This window comes from Amblyraja radiata, chromosome 33, assembly GCF_010909765.2.
Source record: "Amblyraja radiata isolate CabotCenter1 chromosome 33, sAmbRad1.1.pri, whole genome shotgun sequence".
NCBI lineage: Eukaryota > Metazoa > Chordata > Chondrichthyes > Rajiformes > Rajidae > Amblyraja > Amblyraja radiata.
Window position 1 is genome coordinate 22,720,286 of NC_045988.1, and position 26,308 is coordinate 22,746,593.

The 26,308-nt window shown below is 45.2% G+C and overlaps 1 protein-coding gene across 1 annotated transcript; it reads left to right on the top strand.

Annotated features, from left to right (window-relative positions):
• The first annotated feature begins 101 nt into the window (after positions 1–101).
• Positions 102–24,522, top strand: foxred1 (FAD dependent oxidoreductase domain containing 1). Its single transcript, XM_033049965.1, has 11 exons — positions 102–304; positions 3,150–3,370; positions 5,573–5,683; positions 7,415–7,533; positions 10,037–10,131; positions 11,255–11,356; positions 16,092–16,168; positions 19,304–19,464; positions 20,584–20,713; positions 22,729–22,833; positions 24,165–24,522. Exons 1-11 carry the CDS (start codon positions 166–168, stop codon positions 24,417–24,419), a joined length of 1,515 nt encoding a protein of 504 aa, XP_032905856.1. The 5' UTR covers positions 102–165; the 3' UTR covers positions 24,420–24,522.
• The last annotated feature ends 1,786 nt before the right edge of the window (positions 24,523–26,308 follow it).

Consider the following 26,308-nt stretch of genomic DNA (forward strand, 5'->3'; position numbering starts at 1 on the left):
CCCCCGGGTGTGCGATGACGTCATGCCGCAGCTCCGCCCCCGGGTGTGCGATGACGTCATGCCGCAGCTCCACCCCCCCCGGGGGGTGCGCCAGACGTCAGCTGGATGCCCCGCCCCCTCCCCCCGGGTTAAGGCGCGCTGTGCCGCGGCGGGCCGCCCATTGCCATGTTGTCGTGGAGCCGCTGCCGGTTCGCTCTCTCCCGCCGGGGGGCCCGCGCTCTCCCCCGCCCCCTGCAGGCCCGATGCCTACCCGCCCACATACACTGCAGCGTCCCGGCGCGCAAGCACGACGACTTCTTCCGAGGTGAGTGGATGTGTGCATGCGGTCGGGCAGCGTCTGTGGGGACAGTTGCGGCTCATGGCAGCGGCACCTGTCAGCGGCACCTGTCAGCTCCCCGGCCCAGCCCGGCGGCCGCGCTGCCGCTCCTCGCTCACGTCTTCTCCTGCTTCTTCTTGCGAATGAAACATAACGGCTGCTTTCATTCATTGACACACCTCTAATTAGCTGACATATTCAAACAAGAAATTTAAACCCACTTTGTCCTCTATTTCACTCCCATCGATCTCACTTTGTCCTCTATTTCACTCCCCCCTCGATCTCACTTTGTCCTCTATTTCACGCTCCTCTGGGAGGTGCAGTGTGAGTCCTATCACTGTGATGAGAGGTGCATTGGGAACTAACATAGAAGTCTGTGAAGCCTTTTCCAAAGTGTGTATTTGTGGTTTCTCTCATCCGGATTTTCTTGATGTGAATTGTGATAATGTGTGTGGGTTGTGTGTTACTGGTTCCCCGGATCACTCACTGAAGCAGTTTGTGGTGATGGGGATAGACACAACACGACGGAGTAACTCAGCAGGCCAGGCAGCATCTCTGGAGAAAATCAATAGGTGACGTTTCGTGTGAAGACCTTTTTTCAGACTGAAGAGTCTGAGTCTGTAGAGAAAGACTCAAGAAGGGTCTAGACCCGAAAAAGTCACCTATTCCTTTTCTCCAAAGATGCTGCCCGACCCACTGACTTACTCCAGGTTTTTATGTCTATCTTCGGTTTAAACCAGCATCTCAGTTCCTTCCTACACACTTCTGGTGACTAGGGATCAGTGTTCTCCAGTGTCAGGAGCTTGTAGGCAATAGGTACAGGAGTAAGCAATTCGGCCCTTCGAGCCATTAATAAGCCATTCACTGTGATCATGGCTGATCACAGTACTCTGTTCCTGCCTCCTCCCCATATCCCTTGACTGCTATCTTTAAGAGCCCTATCAAGTTCTCTCTTGAAAGTATCCAGAGAACTGGCCGTCATCGCCCTCTGAGGCAGAGAATTCCACAGACTGACCACTCTGTGAGAAAAAGTGTTTCCTCGTCTCCGTTTTAAATGGCTTACTCCTTATTCTTGAACTGTGGCCCCTGGTTCTGGACTCTCCCAACATCAAAAATCTCTTCCCTGCACGGGAGACCCGACCTTTTCCCGGTCGGGTCTCCGTTGTCGTTGGGGCCTAGCACCGTGGAGCGACCTCCAGCTGGAACGACCTGGGGGCTCCAGTCGCGGAGCTGTGGGGCTGGCCGGCTTCGGAACGTGGGGAGCAGTGGTGGCTCGCTGCTGCGGCCCGACCACGTAGCTCGGAGGCTCCAGCTGCAGCCGCAGGTCCGGTGGACTGGGACATCGGGAGCTCGCGGGTCCGGGTGGAGACCGCTTTCTGGAGCTCCTGCAACGCGACTTCTCCAGCCCGTGTCGCGGGGTTGGAACGACCCGGAGCGGGGCCATACATCGCCCGGCGCGGCTTAATGGCCGCGGGACATTCCAGCGCCCGCCGGCGGTTCCAACTTTGTGACATTTAGACCAGGAGCGGGGCCGTACATCGCCCGGCACGGCCTAAAATGGCCGTGGAACTTATCTACGCCCGCCTGGGGCCTCAACATCGGGAGAAAAATGGTGCAGGGGAGAGAAAAGACTTTGCCTTCCATCACAGTGGGTTCACTGTGATGGATGTTTCTGTAAATTGAATTGTTAGCATATCTGTAGGAAATTGTCTTTGTTTGTATGGCTGTGGAACTGAGTTTCGTTTGAGCCTCACTGAGGTTCAAATGACATGTAATAAATATTGATTGATCGGGAACATGTTTCCTGCCTCTATTGTGTCCAAATCCTTAATAATCTTATATGTTGCAATAAGATCCACGCTCATCCTTCGAAATTCCAGAGTATACAAGCCCAGCCGCTCCATTCGCTCAGCATATGAAAGTCCTGCGATCCCAGGAATTAACCTTGAACCTACGCTGCACTCCCTCAATAACAAGAATGTCCTTCCTCAAATTAGGGGACCAAAACTGCACACAATACTCCAGGTGTGGTCTCACTAGGGCCCTATACAACTGCAGAAGGACCTCTTTGCTCCTATACTCAACTCCTCTTGTTATGAAGGCCAACATGCCATTCGCTTTATTCACTGCCTGCTGTACCTGCATGCTTACTTTCATTGACCGATGAACAGATCCTGTTGTAGTTCTCCTTTTCCCAACTTGACACCATTTAGATAATAATCTGCCTTCCTGTTTTTGCTACAAAAGTGGATAATCTCACATTTATCCACATTAAACTGCATCTGCCATGCATCTTCCCACTCACCCATCCTGTCCAAGTCACCCTGCATTCTCATAGCATCCTCCTCACAGTTCACACTGCCACCCAACTTTGTGTCATTGGAAAATGAAGACCAATGCCTCCACGAATTCTAGAGCCACTTCCTCAAGTACCCTGGGATGCAGACCATCAGGCCCTGGGGATTTATCAGCCTTCAGTCCCATCAGTCTACCCAACACCATTTCCTGCCTTCTTCTTAGCCCCCTTCGGTCGTGGCTGACCATGGGTGTCTCCACGGTGCTATTCACTGTTTCCCTGCCACAGTTGCTGCTGGGTCCAGCATGTTCTATTTTTATTTCAGATTTATAGCATCTGCAGTTCATTTTGATTTCATTTTGCAACGGGACCTCTCTATTCTAAGGTTCAGGACCATGAATGTTCTTGGATTTCTGATTGTTTTTCTTGGTATACTATGCATGTACAGCAAATTTGATTTAAAAGCATCTCGTGATGTACCAATATTTGCTCGTTTGTGGCATGTAAAACATCTTTAAAATCTTGATTATTTTCCAGATCTGGAAAATGAGTTTGCCAAATTCAAGCAGAAAGCAAAGGAAGCACTCCCTGGCAGTGACTGGAACCCCGTGCACCAGACTCCTGGCCTGCCCCCCGAGTGGGCTGATATTGTCATAATTGGCGGAGGAATAGTGGGCTGGTCCACTGCTTACTGGCTGAAGAAAAAAGAGGCAATTCGGGAAGGGGTCCGTGTGGTGGTTGTAGAGAGAGACCCAACTGTGAGTGGACAACCATCAGAAAAGCTATTCCTTTCCTGGATCAAACACTTAATGCACACATCATGATAATGAAACAGACCTTGATGTTGGTGAAACAATCTTGACATGTGTATCGGTTGAGTATCTTTAACATTGCTGGCAACTTAACATCAATCAAAGTCTGATATTGAGTCAAATTGGGAGACTAGGATGGAAGCAAAATGGTGGAGCAACACAGCAGGTCAAGCAGTATCTCTGCAATAAGTGCAGAGACTTGTCATGTCAGGACCCTTCAAATACCATAAGTCACCTATCCATTTTTTCCAGAGATACTGCCTGACCTGCTCAGTTACTCCAACATTTTGTGTCTATCTGGTATAAACCAGCATCTTCAGTTCCTTTTTATTATATTGAGAGTAGGATATATGACTAATGGAATTGCCAAGGACTTGTTTTAACGTGAGCTTTAGATGATGAGAGATAAGGAAACTTGTTTTAAGGAGGGAACCCCAGAGTTCAAGGCCTTGTGTGCTGAAGGTTTGGAGTATTTCAATCTGAAGATAATTAAGAGAGCACAATTACAGGCTGATGATAGACACAAAGCTGGAGTAACTCAGCGGGACAGGCAGCATCTCTGGAGAGAAGGAATGGGTGATGTTTCGGGTCGAGACCCTTCTTCAGACGTCTTGACCCAAAATGGCACCCATTCCTTCTCTCCAGAGATGCTGCCTGTTTCGCTGAGTTACTCCAGCTTTTTGTGTCCATCTTCGGTTTAAACCAGCATCTGCAGTTCCTTCCTACACCATTACAGGCTGTCCATGTTTTGAGCATGGAGAAACTGGAGGAAAAATTGAAACACTACTTAACTGGTAATGAACATTAGTCAACAATTAAGTGAATGTTATTCATTGGAATTTAGGATGTGGGTATCCAAAGTTTAGATTACTTTAAATTTTGATTAATCAGTCTGAAGAAAGGTTTCGGCCCGAAACGTTGCCTATTTCCTTTGCTCCATAGATGCTGCTGCACCCGCTGAGTTTCTCCAGCACTTTTATCTACTTTAGATTACTTTAATGGAGGGAGTTCAGCCATGAATAGGAGTTATCAAAACCAATAGTAACAAAGACAATAATGTGTTTTTTTAGCAACAGTCAGGAGTGGCATTGCCACTGAGGCAGAAATGGGCTGGTTTAGGCAAATATTTGGTTTGCAGATAATATATTACAGTTGGACTATGAAACCTGAGATGATTCAATTTCACACACTTCCCAATGTCGAGGTCAGATTTGGTGGCCAGGGAACAGAGGTTGGAGTAAGGGCCAAAGGCAGGATCATCTGTCTTCCCAACTGTAGGGAAACTTTCTGCTTAGCCATTGCTGAATACTGGACATAGCATCTGACAATAGGGATATCGGGGTCACGGAGGGGCGCTGATGAAGCAGAATGTGATGCCTTTTATTGGAATGTGTCCCTGAGACTTTGTTAAATAATTGTTCTCTTCCATTTTATCTTTAATTTTGCGCTATGTCTAATCTGTTGTAACCAATTTAATGCTTTTCTGACTTTGCTTGGATCATGACTTCTGAAATTCTCTCCTTAATCTCCTTTATCCCTCCGCATATCTTTGGTCTTTAAAGATGTTCCTTGGATAATGCTTTTTCTCTAAAACTGTCTGGAGCCCTGATTTGAATGAACAGTAGAAGTGCTAAAATAATGCAAATTTTTGGTGTTGCAGAACTATGCAGTGTTAGAGGCTACACAAAAATGCTGGAGAAGCTCAGCGGGTGCAGCAGCATCTATGGAGCGAAGGAAATAGGCAACGTTTCGGGCCGAAACGTTACCTATTTCCTTCGCTCCATAGATGCTGCTGCACCCACTGAGTTTCTCCAGCATTTTTGTGTACCTTCGCTTTTCCAGCATCTGCAGTTCCTTCTTAAACAAAGTGTTAGAGGCTGTCCAGCTTACAATGACACCTTGAGGTTTTTTCATTGAGTTACCCTCACCTGCTTTTTATCCATAGTCTTTCTATTGTTTTCCTTTTAAGTAAATATCCAATTCTTTTTTGTGTAAGTTACTACTGAATCTGCTTCCACTGTCCTTTCCTGTAATTTGGCGCAGGTCAGAGACTGAAGCTAAGATGTTGCCATTCTGAATGTCACAGTACATTTTATAAAGATTGTGTCTCGTGGAGTTTTATTGAATATCTCTTCTGTCTCCATGTAGTATTCCAGAGCCTCCACAGTCTTGTCAGTGGGAGGAATTCGCCACCAATTCTCTCTGCCAGAGAATATCCACCTATCAATGGAATCTGCTCACTTTCTTCGCAATATCCAGGTACTGACAGAATGAACCACTCTTATCCCATTAAGTCCAGTATTTTGTGATTTTCTGAAATGGATTTTAGCAGAACCTGTGTAGGTTTTTGAAGGAAGATTCAAATCTAGCTTCAGCAACCTATCAGTAGTTCATCCAAAACATAATTCTTCATAAGAGCAGAAGCAAGTGTTGGGAAAGCACAGATGGGTCTTGTGTGATCCATCCCAGGAGCAGGAGCCCTGATGGGTTTTGGCCTTTCTCCTCCCCTGCACACATCTCCCCACTTCTATATCTGGATAGAGGTTGTGTTGTACTGCCAACAGTGAGATCAGATAATTCTGGACCGTTTCAAGAACAAAGACAAAATATTCCTAATCTAAAATAAATATAAAATAGTCACCACAAGGGCGTTACTGACAAATCAGAGTATTTAAATTCATCTCTGTTGTAATATAGGAAACATAACAAACAAAATGGTCTGCTAACTCCCACAAACGTCAGTGAGGTGATGACATTGATGTTGATTGTGGGCTATCTACATCATTATTTACTGTGCATTGTCCTTGAGTTCTGAAAGTGCACATGTGCAAGGATCAGCCGGGTACAGCAGCTCAATGATTTGAGCTTGGAGTCGAGGACATTCTGGAGTAGAGGAGATGTAGGTCGCATTTGTCCTGTAGATTAATTCCACTACATCAGGAGGTTTGGTGGAGATTAGGTACAATATTATTGTACTAAGGAGTGAAATAAGTGTTGTTCAATCATATATTTGAGTATGATGAAATGTGGGATATTTCATAATTTACCCCCCCCTCCCTCCGCCAAAAGTATTCTGGAATCTTTGAGAAGTCTGTAAAATCCTCGCACAGTGGTTGATGCTGGTTCCTGCATTTCTTGTGGTTGTGCCTTGACAAGCTGCCAATGTCTTCTTTACCAGATCACCAGCAACTATTCTCACACTGACTTGTATTGGCAAAAATGCAATGAAGGCTCTCCTATTGGTTCCAGGGTGAGCAGGTTTATCATGCTAAGAGAAATAAGGCAATTGGGGCTTTTACTCAGAGCTGGGCACTCTCTCCATACAATGATTCTGATGCTTTATTTTATCTGATCTCCTTCAAACTCCCCCTTGCATCTCAAGAGAACTTTGGGCTACCTGAATACAACAGATGCATGCCATACCTCTGCATGTGATTCTCAATGGCAGCCATTGCAGGTGTTAAGCAGGCTGTGATGTATTGTCTGCAGCTATCCACATCCACTGCAAGCATGTATGAGCTGTACTATTTCAGTTGATCAGTGGAAATGTCTTCAGAATCGTTGTGGTCAGCTGAATTTGTGCAGCTTTTTCTTCCTTTGAAATACATAGAAAAAGAACAAGCCAAGTGCAGCAAGAGTACAAAGGTGGACTCTACTTTTAATCCTTTTATTTAGGCCCCCATTCACGGGTGTTCGTAGCGTTTAGTCTTGTGAAAGACATGTCTAAATGTAAATCATGCTTTTTTTTCTCTCCTTTTAATGTTGTTGCAAACAGTATTAAAGTCTATACTTTAAAACCTTAATTGGCTGACAAAAAATTACCAGTAATTGTACATAGTAACGTATTTATCTAACCTTTAAAGTTGCAGTCTCTGAACACTCAGTGGGACATTATTATGGGAAAACTATGTGGTAATTGAGTAATATTCTTGGCAGAGTTATCGAAAGCAACAAATTAATTGAGGCAAGCATTTTATGTCTGTCCAACAGGAACATCTAAATGTGGTGAATGAGGACCCTGTGGATGTTCAGTTCAATCCATCGGGATATCTACTCTTAGCTGGGAAGGAGCAGAGTGATATTATGGCAGAAAATTATCGTATTCAGAGGTGAGATATTTGAAAGCTAAATCCTGCCAGACCAGGATTTCACTAATGTTGAGATGAGCAGTAACTGTTACCTTGAAGGATTTTGCCTCTGGTTAATGTTTCGGGTTGATGGCCTTGCATTAGAACTGCGTTTTGCAGTCTTCTAATAGAAGGGAATTGACTCAAAACATGAATTTAGTTTTTTTTCCTCTCTCTACTGTCTGATTTTCTTCTCTCTATGCTGTCTGATTTGCTGAGCATCTCCCACACCTTTAACTTTAAGCCTAATTTGTATCCACACAAGGTAACACTCAAGTTGACTCTGTCCAGTTGGTTGGAAGGTGACCAGAATCTCCATCTTCTGGGAGACATGGATAGGTGACGTTTCGGGTTAGGACCCGAAATTCACATTGGGCAGGAAATGGTGTTGGGTAGACTGATGGGACTGAAGGCTAATAAATCCCCAGGACCTGATGGTCTGCATCCCAGGGTACTTAAGGAGGTGGCTCTAGAAATCGTGGACGCATTGGTGGCCAGTTTCCAATGGTTTATAGATTCAGGATCAGTTCCTGTGGATTCCTGTGGTAGCTAATGTTATCCCACTTTTTAAGAAAGGAGGGAATTATAGACCAGTTAGCCTGACATCGGTGGTGGGGATGATGCTGGAGTCAATTATAAAAGATGAAGTATTGGCACATTTGGATAGCAGTAACAGGATCGGTCCGAGTCAGCATGGATTTATGAAGGGGAAATCATGCTTGACTAATCTTCTGGAATTTCTTGAGGATGTAACCATTGATAAGGTCCCACATAGGGGATTAGTGGGCAAAATTAGAACACATGGTATAGGGGGTAGGGTACCGACATGGATATAAAATTGGTTGACAGACAGGAAACAAAGAGTAGGTATTAACAGGTCCCTTTCAGAATGGCGTGCAGTGACTAGTGGGGTACCGCAAGGCTCTGTGCTGGGACCACAGCTATTTGCAATATACATTAATGATTTAGATGAAGGGATTCAAAGTAACATTAGCAAATTTGCAGATGAAACAAAGCTGGGTGGCAGTGTGAACTGTGAGGAGCGTGCTACGAGGATGCAGGATGACTTGGACAGGTTGGGTGAGTGGGAAGATGCATGGCAGATGCAGTTTAATGTGGATAAATGTGAGGTTATCCACTTTGGTGGCAAGAACAGGAAGGATGATTATCTGAATGGTGTCTAGTTAGGAAAAGGGGAACTACAACGAGATCTGCATGTCCTTGTACATCAGTCAATGAAAGTAAGCAGGTACACAAAAATGCTGGAGAAACTCAGCGGGTGCAGCAGCATCTATGGAGCGAAGGAAATAGGTGACGTTTCGGGCCGAAACCCTTCTTCAGATGAAAGTAAGCATGCAGGTACAGCAGGCAGTGAAGAAAGCTAATGGCATGTTGACCTTCATAACAAGAGGAGTTCAATATGGGAGCAAAGAGGTCCTTCTGCAGTTGTACTGGGCCCTGGTAAGACCACACCTGGAGTATTGTGTGCAGTTTTGGTCTCCAGATTTGAGGAAGGACATTCTTGCTATTGAGGGAATGCTGCGTAGGTTCACAAGGTTAATTCCCGGGATGGCTGGACTGTCATATGTTGAAAGAATGGAGCGGCTGGGCTTCTATACACTGGAATTTAAAAGGATGAGAGGGGATCTTATTGAAACATAAGATTATTAAGGGGTTGGACATGCTAGAGGCAGGAAACATGTTCTTGATGTTGGGGAATGCAGAACCAGGGGCCACGGTTTAAGAATAAAGAGTAGCCATTTAGAACAGAGGTGAGGAAAAACATTTTCATCCAGAGAGTTGTGAATCTGTGAATCCCTGCCTCAGAAGGCAGTGGTGGCCGATTCTCTGGATGCTTTCAAGAGAGAGTTAGAGCTCTTAAAGATAGTGGAGTCAAGGGATATGTGGAGAAGGCAGGAATGGGGTACTGATTGTGGATGATCAGCCATGATCACAGTGAATGGTGGTGCTGGCTCGAAGGGCCGAATGGCCTACTCCTGCACCTATTGCCTATTGACCCTTCTTCAGACTACCACAGTTAATAATATTTATATGACCTCATTACGGTGAGTTTAGTTTAGAGATACAGCATGGTAACACGCCCTTGTGTTACCTGCCAAATCCACACCTATCATTGATTACCTGTTCACATTAGTTTTGTTCCATTTTCTCATCCACTCCCTACGCACTTGGGGCAATTTACAGAGGCCAATCAACCTACAAACCCGCAAGTCTGGGATGTGGGAGGAAATCGGGGCACCCAGAGGAAACCCACGTGGTCACAGAGAGAACGTGCAAACCTTACACAGAAACGAGGTCTCTGGCACCGTGAGGCAGCAACTTTACCAGTTGTGCCACTGTCGCCCAATGTAGATGTCGGCATTGCCTTCAAAGTTATGGGGGAATCTCCAATTTCAAAGTGAAAATGAATCAGCTGATGAGGTAAATATGAAGATAGGGCTGATGTAACGTTTACTACTTTCAGGGATGAGGGAGCAGCAGTCACCCTCTTAACACCACAGCAGTTACAGAGGAAATTCCCGTGGATCAACACAGAAGGTGTAGCTTTAGCTTCATATGGTGAGTCCACCATGGAGAGTAACCAATTTAATGACAATTATATTTATTTTTAAGAAATTACTTTTTACAATGGCGCAGGGTAGAGTTGCTGCCTTGAGCTCCAGAGACCTGGGTTCAATTCTGACTATGGGTACTGTCTGTATGGAGTTTGCATGTTCTCCCTATGACCACATGGTTTTCTGTGGGTACTCTGGTTTCCTTCCATACTCCAAAGACGTACAGATTTGTAGGTCAATTGGCTTTGGTGAAACATTTGGGTCTGCTGAAAAACAAAGCCAGTGTCTGGCAGATAGGAGTGGGAGAATCAATGTCGAAACGTAACAGACACCAAAGATGTCACAATAAATAGTTTATTTTAATGGTTTAATGTTGGCGAACAGCCTGAGGATCTTCACAGGGGTATTAACAAATTTGACACAAAAGCGTGTAAACGTACATTATGGGACCTGGTCAAACCTTACCATTTGACTGTAAGACATGCCTAATGAAAGAGGCAGATAAGTAAATGACAAAAATGTCAGAGCTGAAGGCAAGACTCCCAAGGGTGATTTCGATTTGGGAATGATGAGGAGATAGATAGCACAGAATTGTAGAAAATGAAATTAGAGAAAAATGGAGGAAGACTGGAGAATTTTAAAGTAAGGTTGATTTTTTTTTAAATTCAAGGCATTGAATTTAAAAATACAATTATACAATTTGCAGTCATGCATGTCATCAACCTTGAATAAATCTTAAATCCATTACTACCGGTTTGTTATATTGGTAAACTATTGGGCATGTGGATTTTAAGGTTGGAAATTATCCCAGAAGCAGCGGGGAGGTTCTTCACATTCCTCATCAGTGATAGAGGAAAGAAATAATACATACTTGCCTCCCAATTCCCAATGCTGATTTTGTTCAATCACAGTTTGAAGTGCATCTGATGTGCATTTGGAATAGTTAGTTTTGGATCTGTACTTTATAATTGCATCTGGGCTAGGGCAGAAATCCTGCTCTTGTGATGCTGGAGTCTAGGTTGTTATCCAGTGCAATACAGATGGACATGGCGCTGCGGTGAAATGAATGTGCAAACTAATCTGAGCTTGGCTGCATGTTGCTCATCTTCTTGTGATCTTTGGTGTAGGTTTGGAGAACGAAGGCTGGTTCGATCCGTGGCTCCTTCTGAATGCATTTCGTAGGAAGGCCATCTCAATGGGCGTGTATCCGTGTCATGGAGAGGTGGTGGGTAAGAACATATAAGTAAGAGCATAAGTTGCAGCAGGAGTCGGCCATTTGGCCCTTCAAACCTGTTTTGTCATTCTTCATGTCTGAATTTCTACTTCAGTGCCACTTTCCAGCAATGTATGAGCCCCCACAGAATTCCAAGGGTTCATCACCTTCTGCATGAAGACATTTCATCTAGTAGTCCTAAATGGAACAGGTAGAAGTACAGCACAGGAACAGGCCCTTTGTCCCACAATGTCTATGCCTAACATGATGCACAGTTCAACTAATCTCTGTCTGCTCGTGATGTATATCCCTCCATTCCCTCCATATCCATGTGCCTTTCTAAAAGCCTCTTCAACACCACTCTCATATCTGTCCTCATCACCACCGCTGGCAGCCACAACCTTCTGTGTTTTTTATAAAAACACATCCTGCCATCTCCTTTAAACTCCTTAAATAGCCTTCTCCTTATTCTGAAATTTGTCCCTTGCTTCCTCGGTCAGGGGAACCATCCTCCTTCCATCCAGCCTGTAAAGCCTATATGCAGCAGATATCTAACCAGTTTGATTTTGCAGCTCCCTATAGAATTTATGTGGTGTCTTACTCAGCACCCAACTGTTGTGAGGTACAGCCACGGAAATACTACTAACATCTGAGACACAAATATCATGCATCCATACGAGTTGTGGTCGTCGTACCACGTCCTTACCACAAATAGTAAGCCCAGGAACACTTGTGTCCCACCTTTTTTACCGTTTACATCATGCTGCATAAATAGTGTTTGGTATTGGGCGATGTATTGTCAATAAGGTACTTGAGGGATGGCTGCTTTTCACTTGAAACAAGTGAGCAATCCCTGACTGCTTTCAGCCTTTCCATTTGATGATTCCACTAGTGTTGGCAAAGTACTGGAAGCTCAACCTGAGATGAGAAGTTCAGCTCGTGCTCCTTCTCCCTTGCTCATGCAGATCAGTTATTTAAAGTTTGTTTTATCATATTTGGTCCGCTCTCACTCGTGCTGTCCATTCACAAGCATGCTAGCAGTTAGTTAAAGCTAGTTGGTTAAGTTTAAAGTTAATAGGCTTAAAGCAGTTGGCGGCGCGACTCACCCGTTGCAGCGGCCCCTACAGCCTGTCTGTCTTTTTTTTATTTTTTGTCTAGTTAAATGTAGTGTTTGGTGTTTTTTAACTGGTTTTAAATGTGTATATGTGGGGGGCAGGGGGAAACCGTTTAAAATCTCTTCCCTGTCTGGGAGACCCGACCTTTTCCCTGTCGGGTCTCCGTTGTCGTTGGGGCCTAGCACCGTGGAGCGGCCTCCAACCTGAACGACCCGGGGGCTCGGGAGACTGAGGAGCTGCGGACTACTCACCATCGTGGGGCTGGCCGGCCTCGGAGCGTGGGGAGCGGTGGTGACTCGCTGCTGCGACTCGACTCCTGGGGCTCGGAGGCTCCAGCAACGCAGCCGCAGGTCCGGTGGACTGGGACATCGGGAGCTCACGGTTCCGGGGGGAGAGAGAGACCGCTTCCCGGAGCTCCCGCAACACGACTTCTCCAGCCCGTGTCGCGGGGTTGGAACGACCCGGAGCGGGTTCGTACATCGCCCAGCGCGGCTTCATGGCCGTGGGATATTCCAGCGCCCGCCGGGGGCTCCAACTTCGAGACTTCTAGACTGGGAGCGGGGCCGTAAATCGCCCGGCACGGCCTAAAATGGCCGTGGGACTTATCATCGCCCGCCTGGGGCTTCGACATCGGGAGAGACATGGAGAACAGGGGAGAGAAAAGACTTTGCCTTCCATCACAGTGGGTCCACTGTGATGGATGTTTGTGTGAATTAAATTGTGTGTATGTCTAGGAATTGTCTTTGTTTGTATGGCTGTGGAAACAGAATTTCGTTTGAGCCTCACTGAGGCTCAAATGACAATAAATTGTATTGTATTGTAAAGCCTATTGAAGTCAGCAGTCTTTGGGGCTGCACAGTGACGCAGTGCAAGAGTTGCTGTCTTGCGGCGCCAGAGACCCGGGTTTGATCCTGACTGCAGATGCTGTCTGTACGGAGTTTGTACATTCTCCCTATGACCGCATGAGCTTTCGCCAGGTGCCCTGGCTACCTCCCACACTCCAACGATGTACAGATTTGTAGGTTAATTGACACCAGTGTGTACGATAGTGCTAGTGTACGGGGTGATCGCTGAAGGACCTGTTTCCGTGCTGTATCTCTAAAGTTCTAAGCCTAAAGAAAGAGCAGACTGATTTTCTATTCATTATGTTTTTTAAATTATTAACTCTTGTTGGGATAAGGTTTTAATGTACAATGGGCTCAAAGACCCGAGCTATTCAAATGTAAAAAGTTAACCTCGAGTTTTTGGGGATGTTTGATCCAAATATTTATTTTCGTCAGACATTGATGCACATTACTTTTAGTATTTAGAGCCACAATATTAATTCCTCTCTCCCACTCCTGGACATTGAAGTTCATTGTAGCATCACAACTGCTACCCCAGCTGTTGGGCTGTCAGCATATCATTGTTCAAAAATCTTGTGATCATATTAAATCACTTGTTACTGTAACTCGGTTAATCCAGGATGTGCTATTAGCTCTTTGGTTCATTTTCAAAAACAAGCTAGCTACAAAGGTCAGGAAAGTTGGGTAAACTATCAATGTTTTGTTTAATACCTCATTGGGAACTCTGCAGATTATTGGAGTGATTTTTGTCAGCGAAGGTCAGTCGGTGAATTTAATATGTGGCAACATTATACAATCAATGCAGAAAATAGCACATTTAGAAATGGGGCACACAGAGTTAGCAACAAAGCCTCTGCGTAGGAAAAAGGTAAGTTAAACAGAACCCATGAACATGGAGTAAACAAAAGGAAAAGGAACATTTCATTCCGTGGTACATTTGAAGTAAAATTGCCAAGATTTTCCAAGGTCAATTTCAAGCAGCCCCCACATTGGCATTTCATTTGGTACCTAAAGCACTTTAGATTTTGTGTCGCTGCTCCATTTCTCCCCCATAAAAGTGAAACGCACTTGATTGATGATAAACACATAACTTTCCCAGCTAACTCAATATAGTACAGATGAGCTAGTCGTTAAATACAGTGTCCAATCATGCTTTGGCAGATATATAGTGTGCTATTAACCTTTTCTAGCCCTAACCATCCCATAATGTTCTTTCCCTTTACTAATCTCATAATTAATTGTATTGTGCACAATCCTACGGTCTCCAAGCAGTCATGGGCAAGCCCCCCGTGGTGCTGACATAGTGTTGAGCTAGAAGATCAGCCGTGATCTTGACTAATGCTGGAGCAGGCCTGAGTCTGAATGGCCCACTCCATCTCCTATTCCCTGTGGAAATTTGCCACCTATTCATTTTTTCTTTTTGCAAACCATTCTTTTTTTTTTTTTTGCAAAAGGAAATTACCATAAAAGCTGTCAATAACACCTAGTTGCTTCATAATTGTCCTACTATATCTACTGTAGAATACATGCAGCGCAAGACCATGTAATAAACTTTAAATAAACTCGTATCAATATACAATTACTGATTCCTCAGTTACTTCTATCTCCCAGTTATAAGATGCAAGGCAAATTGTAGATATTTTTCTCTGACAGACAAATTCCCCTTGCAGATCATTGTCTTACAACATTTAACTATTAACAAAATACGTGCGGCAGAGAGATATTATATAACCACACGTTGTATTACTTTGTTAAAGCAAGTGAATAGGACCATCCAAGGCATTCAACCAGAATTAAAGGCTTATGAGGAAATAGTAACCTTTATTTTACAGAAGACACTTGGGGACACTTGATCATGTGCACCTGTAAGAATGTAAGTCAAGTACAATTTGGAGGCAGTTGGGGAAAACTAGGGACAAAGCTAGTTTTGAACAAAAGTGCTAATCCTGGGCAATTCTCAGTAAATGTAATGTTTTTGTGGGAGGCATCTATCTTTACAATTTTGTGGAGAGGTCAGGAGCTATGCAGTCGTCTTTGGAGTGTATGAGATCCTCAAAGCTAACATGTCATTGGAAATGCTTTCCTTTGTTAGCCGATAGAATAGAATAGGAGTTATGCTAGAACTTACATGAATTTACAGGATTAACATTTAGTTAAGTGGAAAGATTAGGTCTACTAGGTAAATCTTTTATAGTAGATTAACGAAGCCAAGGGGAGACCAAAGGGCCTGTCCCATTTGGCTGTCTTTGGCGCGCCATTTACGCGACCTGCTAGAGTGTGGGTAGCGCGGGACGGGCGCGTGGTGTGGCATGGAGGAGTGTGGACTTCGTCCTGCACAAAATCTTCACGCGCCACCGTCGAGTAACTGACGGCCAAAGTGGGACAGGCCCAAGATCCTGGTGCGACGCCACATCTCGCATCCAACAGCAGCAGAAGCAGGCAAACGATCGTCGAACTCGGCCTGGGGCTCACGGCTATTGCGGATCCAGAACCACCCCCATTCCTACTCCCAGAGCGGGGCCAAGAAAATTGAAGATAGACACAAAATGCAGGGGTAACTCAGCGGGACCGGCAGCATCTCTGGAGAGAAGGAATGGATGACGTTTCGGGTCAAGACCCTTCTTTCAGACTGAAGACGAGTCTCGACCTGAAACATTTAGGAAACTGCTATTGAAATAGTGGTTTGCTTTTCTTTCCTGCTGTTATGGGAAGACTGTAGAGTCTTGTTTTAATGAGGTGCTGCTCCATAAGCTGACAAATGACATTTTTTATATTTTCCACATGCTGCTAGGTTTTCAACATTCTACAAGAGAGATGGAGACGGAGGACGGCACGACAGTCTCGCTGAAAAGAATTCACCACGCCATTGTACGAAGTATTTCATACTTTGATTTCTCTCAGTTTCCACCTGGTTCCTACTATCATGAAGCACTTTTTATAGAAACTAAAGTAACTTGTACAGCCCTTTGAAGCAGTCCTTTTAACCTTTATGTTAGATCATGACTGATCAGTGTTTTAACACCACTTTACCTCCAAAAAACATTTCAGTAATAAATACATAAATATTTGAAACATTCAGCAGGTCATGGAGTGTCTTTGGAAAGAGAAACAAAATTGACGTCTTGGGTCAATAACCATTCATTGATACCAGTTTCAAGTTTTCTGTTGACTTGATCTTGACATTTGATCAAAGGAAGCATCTACCTGTTTTTTTTCTTTCCTGACTATCTTATTATTCCCACCAAAGGGAATCATGTTCTCTGTCTTCCTCGTCTAACACCAGAGTTAGTTAGCTAGTTAGTTGATTAGTTAAGAGTGAGGCCCAGCGCAAATTGGAGGAACAGCACCTCGTATTTCATTTGGGCAGCTTGGTATGAACACCATTACTGATTTCATCACTTCTGGCTGTCTGCCTTCCTCAGCCCCCAACCTTATTGTTTCCCAGCCCCGCACAGCCTGTTTTTACCGTCTCCCCAAAATCCATAAACACAACTGCCCTGGAAGACCCATTTTTTCTGCCTGCTCCTGTCCCAAGGAAATTATTTCCACGTACCTCGACCATCCTATCCCCTGGTCCAATCTCTCCTGACCTATGTCCAAGATACCTCACATACTCTTCTGTTTAATGACTTCCGCTTTCCGAGTCCCCACTGCCTCATCTTTACTGTGGACGTTCAGTCACTCTACACCTACATCCCCCACCAGCAAGGCCTTAAAGCACTCCGTTTCCTCCTCGACCGCAAACCCATCCAATTTCCCTCTACTAACAATCTACTCCGCCTAGTGGTGCTGGTCCTCGCCCTCAACAACTTTACATTTGACTCCTCCTACTTCCTCCAAGTCCAAGGTGTACCTATGGACACCAGCTATGCCTGCCTCTTTGTAGGGTACGATGAACAATCTCTGTTCCAGGTGTTCACTGGCCCTGTCCCCGACCTCTATCTCCGTTACATTGATGACTGCATCGGTGCTACCTCCTGCACACATGCAGAACTCATGGACTTCATCAACTTCCCCACCAATTTTCATCCTGCACTCAAATTTGCTTGGACCATCTCAGCCACCTCCCTCCCCTTTCTTGATCTCACAGTCTCCATCACAGGAAATAGACTATTGACTATTGACTGTCGGGAGTATAATAACCATATAACAATTACAGCACGGAAACAGGCCATCTCGACCCTTCTAGTCCGTGCCGAACACGTATTCTCCCCTAGTCCCATATACCTGCGCTCAGACCATAACCCTCCATTCCTTTCCCGTCCATATAACTATCCAATTTATTTTTAAATGGTAAAAACGAACCTGCCTCCACCACCTTCCCTGGAAGCTCATTCCACACAGCCACCACTCTCTGAGTAAAGAAGTTCCCCCTCATGTTACCCCTAAACTTATGTCCCTTAATTCTCAAGTCGTGTCCCCTTGTTTGAATCTTCCCTACTCTCAGTGGGAAAAGCTTATCCACGTCAACTCTGTCTATCCCTCTCATAATTTTAAAGACCTCTATCAAGTCCCCCCCCTTAACCTTCTGCGCTCCAAATAATAAAGCCCTAACTTGTTCAACCCTTCTCTGTAACTTAGTTGCTGAAACCCAGGAAACATTCTAGTAAATCTCCTCTGTACTCTCTCTATTTTGTTGACATCCTTCCTATAATTAGGCGACCAAAATTGTACACCATACTCCAGAATTGGCTTCACCAATGCCTTGTACAATTTTAACATTACATCCCAACTTCTATACTCAATGCTCTGATTTATAAAGGCCAGCACACCAAAAGCTTTCTTTACCACCCTATCTACATGAGATTCCACTTTCAGGGAACTGTGCACAGTTATTCCCAGATCCCTCTGTTCACCTGCATTCTTCAATTCCCTACCATTTACCATGTACGTCCTATTTTGATTTGTCCTGCCAAGATGTAGCATCTCACACTTATCAGCATTAAACTCCATCTGCCATCTTTCAGCCCACTCTTCCAACTGGCATAAATCTCTCTGTAGACTTTGAAAATCTACTTCATTATCCACAACCCCACCTATCTTAGTATCATCTGCATACTTACTAATCCAATTTACCACACCATCATCCAGATCATTGATGTACATGACAAACAACAGTGGACCCAACACAGATCCCTGTGGCACCCCACTAGTCACTGGCCTCCAACCTGACAAACAACCATCCACCATTACTCTCTGGTATCTCCCATTCAGCCACTGTTGAAGTCCATCTTGCTACTCCACCATTAACACCCAACCATTGAACCTTCTTAACCAACCTTCCATGATACCTTCTGCCTGAGAGGGTGGTGGCAGTGGAAACATTCATATTTAAGATGTACTTGAACATCAGTCACCTGCTGGGCCATTGGCCTGATGCTGGGGCAATAGGCTAGATGGACTGGACACAATGGACCACCTTACCTCGTCCTGTGTCATAAATTTTCCTCGATCTTAAGCTGTGCTGGGCTGGGTGAACTGACCCACTCTTCCTCATCTCTCAATCTTGTCATAAGTGCTGATTCAGCAAACATTCACGGAGGTGGGCTTTACCTTTCTTTACATCGAATTTGCCCTGAACCATTCCGGAAAGGAGAATGAATTCTCCTTTCTGCTGAGAGTGGAACACCGGTAACTGAGAAAGAAGATCTGCAGATGCTGGAATTCGCTTAGAAGAGATTCTGATCTCGGTACCTGTCTGTGTGGAGTTTGCACGTTCTCCCTGTTTTCTCCAGGTGCTCCAGGTTTCCTCACGCATTCCATGTGCATGCAGGTTTGCAGATTAATTGGCCTCTGTAAATTGTTCCCAGCATGTAGGGCATGGGTGAGAATGTGGGATAACATAGAACTAGTCTGATCGATGGTCGGTGTGGGCAGAATGGCCTATTTCCATGTTGTTTGAAAATGATGAAGGTTTCAGGTTGAAGGCCTTCTATCGGGCTTGACAGTTTAAGTGATGAATTGCATCAATTGTTGGCCTTTGCCTTACCTTCTGGTTGACAGGTACAGATGCCAAACAGCACCGAGTGCCAGCCAGTGAAATGTGCATTGTTGGTCAATGCAGCTGGAGCATGGTCAAGCAAAGTAGCAGAGATGATTGGGATTGGTGATGGACCTGAAGGCACATTGGAGGGAACAAAACTCCCTATCGAACCGAGAAAAAGGTGAGCAACGGTGGCAGCTACGCGACAAAATAGAGAACTGAATCATAAGGCACCTAGAATCTGTAGTGAAGCAAACAGTGGGTAATTTTGCTTGACAAAATGGAATTGCAACATTGGTTATAACTGCAGTTCATTGGTGTAGAAACAAGGAACTGTAGATGCTAGTGTGTACCAAAGATAAGAGTAAAAATGCTGGAGTAACTCAGCAGGTCAGCAGCATCTCTGGAGAAAAAGGATGGGTGACGTATTGTACCTGTGTCCACCTGTGTGTCATTGTAAATGTCTGCACATCAGTGCCCGGTCTCCTGCTCCCTCTTGCCACTGATCAGCACCTCTTTCTGTCAAGTCTGAGTTTGAGTCTGAAGAAGGTTCCTGACACGAAACGTCACCTATCCTTTTTCACCAGAGATGCTGCCTGACCCGCAGAGTTACTCCAGCACTTGGTGAAACCTGGTGGACTACTCCGTTTAAGGTCATGCATGAAGCACATTGAATACCCCAGTTATAATGGTCTGAGCTTTGCTTCAAGGAAACATGGTCTCCCCCTCCCTGTTGATGTAGCCATGTGGCACAGAGAAAAGCTGATTTATGAAGAAATCCTTGGGAAATCAACAAGCCATCATCAGGCTGCAATCGACATTAGTGCAGTCAATGGACTCATGCCGGATGAAGGTTTAGTAATGAAGACTAATCCTGTTTTCACCTTTGTGACCAGCAAGAGTTGTTGGTCACAAAATGCGAGAGTAACGCAGCGTGTCAGGTAGCATCACTGGTGAACATGGATGGCCAGGCTCTCCAGAGATGTTACTCGACTTGCCAAGTTACTCCAGCACTTTGTTTTTTTTTTTAATAAACCAACATCTGCAATTCCTTGTCCCGAAGAGTTGATATTCAACAGCTGACAGCAGGATCTCTGGCATTTCTCCCTTTGACAGCTCAATAATGAAAAGTCAATTGCAACAACTATACTGCTGTTGCCGTTGCGATTACTTAATTTAACTTGGACTCTGGGCAATGCTGTGATCTTCAGTAATATGTTGTCATTGTTGCGGTGATTTGTTGTTTGTGAGATTATTAGGCCGATTTCAAAAAATCTCTAATTCCCTCCCCCTTCTGCAGATATGTTTATGTCTTCCACAGTCCAGATGGTCCAGGATTGGATTGTCCAATGGTGATTGACTACACTGGAATGTACTTCCGTCGAGAAGGCTTGGGTGGAAACTATGTGGGAGGACTGTCGCCAGCTGAGGTAAGCACTTTGGGTTGTGTGTTGAGTGGACTGCAATGGATGTGCTGACTCTGTCAAGTGAATAATACTTTTTTCTCCATCTTGGGTTTCTTTCTTGGTTCCTCCTAAAGGCCCTGTCCCACTTACGTGACCTTGGCACGCAAATTATGCGACCTCGTCGTCGCGTTGAGGCGCACGGGCATCGTGTGGCCGCGCGGGGCCGGTCCCACTGAGAAGCGCGGAGGGGTATGGAGTTGTGCGCTCTGAAATTTTGTAGCGGACGAAATCTTCACACGCCAATGGCCTGTCGCGTAACAGACGGCCAAGGTGGGACAGGCCCAAGACCCTGGCGAGACGCAACATCTCACCTCCAACAGCAGTAGAAGCAGGCAAACGATCGCCGAGCTCGGCCTGGGGCTCACGTCCGTTGCGGTCCGGATCCGCCCCCACTTCTACTCCCAGAGCGGGGCCAAGAAAATTGAAGATAGACACAAAATGCTGGAGTAACTCAGCGGGACCGGCAGCATCTCTGGACAGAAGGAATGGGTAACGTTTCGAGTCAAGACCCTTCTTTCAGACTGAAGAAGAGTCTCGACCCGAAACATCATCCTTTGCTTCTCTCCAGAGACGCTGCCGGTCCCGCTGAGTTACTCCAGCATTTTGTGTCCAACTTCAAATTACGTCACGCGCTCCAGACGGCTGTGCGGTCGAATTAAGTCGCGCGCGACCTTCGCGGGACCGTCGCACCTCAACGCGACCACGAGGTTGCGTAATTAGCGTGCCAAACACAGTGGGACGGGGGCTTTACTCCCAGCTGCCTCTATGTTTCCATGGTGGAGTACAATCATTCCACTTGATGCAACTCAGAATTTCCTCGCCTACCTCCAAGCTCTCCATTCTGCACAGAAGCAAACCATTGTATTCCACAGGCCTGCAGATTCCCCTTGCATGTCACTCCCTCCTGGCCTTTATTTAGTTTTAGTTCTTAGTTTTAGAGATACAGCGCGGAAACAGGCCCTTCGGTCCACCGAGACCACGCCGACCAGAGATCCCCGCACACTAACGCTATCCTATACACACTAGGGACAATTTACAATTATACCAAGCCAATTAAACTACAAACCTGTACGTCTTTGGAGTGTGGGTGGAAACCGGAGATTCCAGAGAAAACCCACACGGGTCACGGGGAGAACGTACAAACTCTGTACAGACAAGCACCCGTAGTCAGGATCGAACCCGGGTCTCTGTTGCCACAAGGCAGCAACTCTACCGTGCCACCACCGTGTATCCTGTGGGGGATCCCAGCAGGTTTTTGCTTAGCAAGCATTTTTGAAGTTGCTAAGCACCAGCTGAACAATCAGCAACCTTCACTTAATTATCTGGTACAGCATGTTATTTGGCAAACCTCAGCTGCTACCAAACAGACCAAGAAAGGATTAACAAAGGGCCATCAGTACCTTGTATCACCCTTTCAAGCATTTTATTAATTTGATTTGCTCTTAGAGATACATCATGGAAACAGGCACATCAACCTACCAAGTCCGCACCGACCAGCGATCACCGCATATTAACATTATCCTACACACACTAGGGACAATTTTTACATTTACCAAGCCAATTAACCTGTACGTCTTTGGAGTGTTGGTGGAAACAGAAGATCTCGGAGAAACCCCACGCAGTCACGGGGAGAACGTACAAACTCCATACAGACTGCACCTGTAAATGTCTTTAACATTTAGGAGCTGTGTTTAAATCTGCATGTTTGAAGCGTTGGCATTTCAGTCCCTCGTCTCTGACTTTTGCAACAAAATCAAATTTGCCGTTTATTGTCAAAAAGGTTACAGGACAAAGGCAGGAGCATGGGGTTAAAATGGAAATATAGATCAGCCATTATCAAATGGCGGAGCGGATTCGATGGGCCGAATGACCAAATTCAGCTCCTATGACATGGTCTTATCACTGTGAATGAAACAGCTTTTGCTGAACAGGTATACATCTCTCTTTCTCTCAGTAACTCCAGTTCCTGGCTCTTATAGGAAGAGGAGCCAGACTCCAGTAATCTGGAAGTAAATTATGAATATTTCCATGAGCAGATATGGCCCAAACTGGCTCAGAGAGTGCCTGCCTTCCAGTCCCTTAAGGTAAGTTATCTTAACATCTTTTAAGAACATTGATGCTGTTTCATCCATCTGTCTCGGAGCATTCTAGGTTTCTGGATGAGTTCTGAAGCTGTCCTCTGTACCTCACACCTCTGACTATTTATTATGAGAAGCCCACTGAACAGCTGATACTTGGCAAATAACTTAATAGAAGGATTATCGCATGTGAAATCGAGTTTATTGTCACGTGCACAAGTATGGTTAGGTACAGGAACAATGAAAATCTTGTTTGGAGCCGCCTCACATCACAGGCACACAAACATAAATTACAGTAACTTTGCAAGGCAGTGAAAAGAGAAAGACTCCAAAATAAAAACAAGACATTTGTGCAAAACACATTCAGAAAACAAGTGTAAGGTAATGCAGGATGTGTTTTGTTGATGAGATAAGATTAGGGTTGTACAGACTGGTTCAAGAACTGATCTGTTCCTGAACTGATGGTGTGGGACGTCAGGCTCTTGCCCGATAGTAGCAGTGAGAAGAGGGCATGGCCCGGATAGAAGGGATTCTTGGTATTAGATGCTGCCTTTTTGCAACAGTGCCTCATGTAGTCGCTCTCGATGGTAGTGCCCATGATTGACTGGGCTGTGGTCATCATGCTGCATCCTCACACATCACTTCTGCCTATGTTCAGGAGGTCAGGGAGTAGTAATCTGGAACACAACTGGGCATTAAAACCAGTTCTGTGGGTTTATGAGATTTTTCATACAGAGGGTAGTGGTCATATGAAACAAATTGCCAGAGGTAGACACAAAATGCTGGAGTAACTCACCAGGACAGGCAGCATCCGAATAGAAGGAATGTGTAACATTTCAGGATGAGACCCGAAACATTACTCATTCCAGTCTGAAGAAGGGTCTCGACCCGAAACATTACCCATTCCTTCTATCCAGAAATGTTGCCTGTCCCGCTGAGTTACTCCAGCATTTTGTGTCCATCTTCGGTGTAAACCAGCATCTGCAGTTCCTTCCTACACATTTCGTCTGCCAGAGGAGGTAATTGAGGCAGGTACTCGTACTCATCCCATAAAAGGATTTACAAGACACTCGGACTGATACATGGATAGTAAAGGTTTCCTGGGATATGGGCCAAATGTAGATGGGGTGCTGAAGTGCTTGTTTGACTACAGTATAACTGGTAACTGGGCATATATTTTCTCCTCTGTCCTCTCTTCCTAAAGAACCGTAAAATGTTTGCTCTTTGGTTAAACATTTGTTCACTTCCAACATTTCTGTGAGGATGTGTACATGTGCAGATGGTCCTTGGTCCAGAGATGGTTTCTGTCATTCTACTCTACTGATTTCTCTTCTCAGTTGAAAAGTGCCTGGGCGGGTTACTATGATTACAACACCTTTGATCAGAATGCGGTCATTGGCATTCACCAACTGGTCACCAACATGTTTTTTGCAACTGGCTTCAGTGGCCACGGCCTACAGCAGTCACCGGCTGTGGGCAGAGCCGTGGCTGAGCTCATTCTGGATGGAAGATTCAAAACCCTTGACCTCAGTGCATTTGACTTCATTCGATTCTACAAAGGCACCAAGCTACTGGAAAAAAATATTGTCTGATTTTGTGAAATTCAGTTTGCTGTGGTGAGACTGTGAAAAATGTGCTTTATACTTTATGATCATGCTGAAAATTCTTCATAAATCGATAAATGTTGCCGATAATATACCTTCGAAATATGGATGGTTGACGCTTTGGAACTGATGTTCTAATGAATTTCACAGGCTTTATTGTTTTATGAGTTGAACACTAGTAAGAAAGTTGGAGGCTTATTCTAATAATTCAAGAAATAAATCCATCCCCATATAGGACGTGAAATATGCAGACACATAATTGCTTTAATAGGGGACGACTATAGGAGAGAGGAACAGAATTAGGCTATATGTCCTGTCGAGTCTACTCCGCCATTCGGTCATGGCTGATCTATTTCCCATCTCAATCCCATTCTCCTGCCTTCTCACTGGATAAAAGGAAGATTAGATTTGATTAGATTAGATCCTTTAATAATCCTTTACAGGAAATTACAGTGCCACGACAGCTTCAAGACAGACATAACACCACACATTTCCTCAGATAGCTTCCATACTTAATAAGTTAAAATACAATGAATGAATACTAAAAAAGTGCAAAGTTATTTTTGTGCATTGTAAAACCTTATAGCAGCTGGTATACAAGACTTCCTATATCTCTCAGTTTTGCACATTGGTGCAATCAGTCTCTGACTGAAGATGCTGCTCATGATCACCTTCAGGACGTGGAGTGGGTGAGTGGGGTTGGTCATTATTGAACCCAGTTTGTTCAGAGTTCTGGCCTCTGCCACCTGCTGGACCGTTAGTTGCTCAGCCCCGACCACTGAGCCGGCCTTCCTGATCAGCTTGTCCAGTCTGTTTTTGTCCGCTATGCGGGCGCCTTCTCCCCAACAGGCCACAGCAAAAAACAGAGCACTGGCCACCACTGAATGGTAGACACTGCACAGTAGGGGTTGGCAGATGTTGAATGACCTTAGCCTCCTTAAGAAATACAGTCGACTTTGTCCCTTCCTGTACACCGCCTCCATATGACTCTTCCAGTCCAGCTCACTGTCAAGCTGCACACCAAGGTACCTGTGGTTGGCGACCACCTCCACCTCAGTGCCCCTGATGGTGATTGGTGTTGGTTGAGTCCTCCTCCCCCTCCTGAAATCCACAACTATCTCCTTGGTTTTTGTGGTGTTGAGATGGAGGTTATTGTGTGCACTCCACTCCACAAAAGTTGTTTATTGTATCTCTATACTCCTCTTCATTGCCCCCTTTGATGAGGCCGACAACAGCTGTGTCATCTGAAAATTTCTGCAAAAAGCAGCTGTTGGTGTTGTATTGGAAATCCGCTGTGTAGATGGTGAACAGGAATGGAGCCAGCACAGTTCCTTGTGGAGCCCCTGTGCTGCTCAGGATGGTGCTTGAGACATTGTTCTGTAGGCGCACGTACTGTGGTCTGAGGAAAAGGTAATCCAAACACCACAGTACCAGTAATGGATCCACCTTCATCTTCTCCATCTTCTTCCCTAGCAGTCGGGGCTGAATTGTGTTAAAGGCGCTTGAGAAGTCAAAGAATGTAATCCTTACAGATGCATCAGGGATGTCCAGATGTGTGTACGCCCTCTGCAGCATGTAAATGAGGGCTTCATCGACACTGATGTTGGGCTGATATGCAAACTGTAAAGGATCCATTTGAGTTGACACACTAGTCCTGATGTAGAAGAGAACAAGTCTCTCAAATGTCTTCATAATATGTGAGGCGAGCGCTACTGGTCTGTAGTCATTGTGGTGAGTGGGATGGGTCTTCTTTGGGACAGGTACCAGGCAAGATGTTTTCCACAGCCTTGGGACCTTCTGTAGACGCAAGCTCAGGTTGAACAGGTGTGTTAGGATACCACACAGCTCTGAAGAGCAAGTCTTCAGTAGCCTTGGGC

Excerpts from the sequence above, each read along its gene's own strand:
- foxred1 (XM_033049965.1), top strand. The coding sequence starts at position 166 with ATGTTGTCGTGGAGCCGCTGCCGGTTCGCTCTCTCCCGCCGGGGGGCC. Across the intron at positions 11,357-16,091 it reads GTGTCATGGAGAGGTGGTGG|GTTTTCAACATTCTACAAGA; the intron begins GTAAGAACATAT and ends ACATGCTGCTAG. Across the intron at positions 19,465-20,583 it reads CCTATCGAACCGAGAAAAAG|ATATGTTTATGTCTTCCACA; the intron begins GTGAGCAACGGT and ends CCCCTTCTGCAG.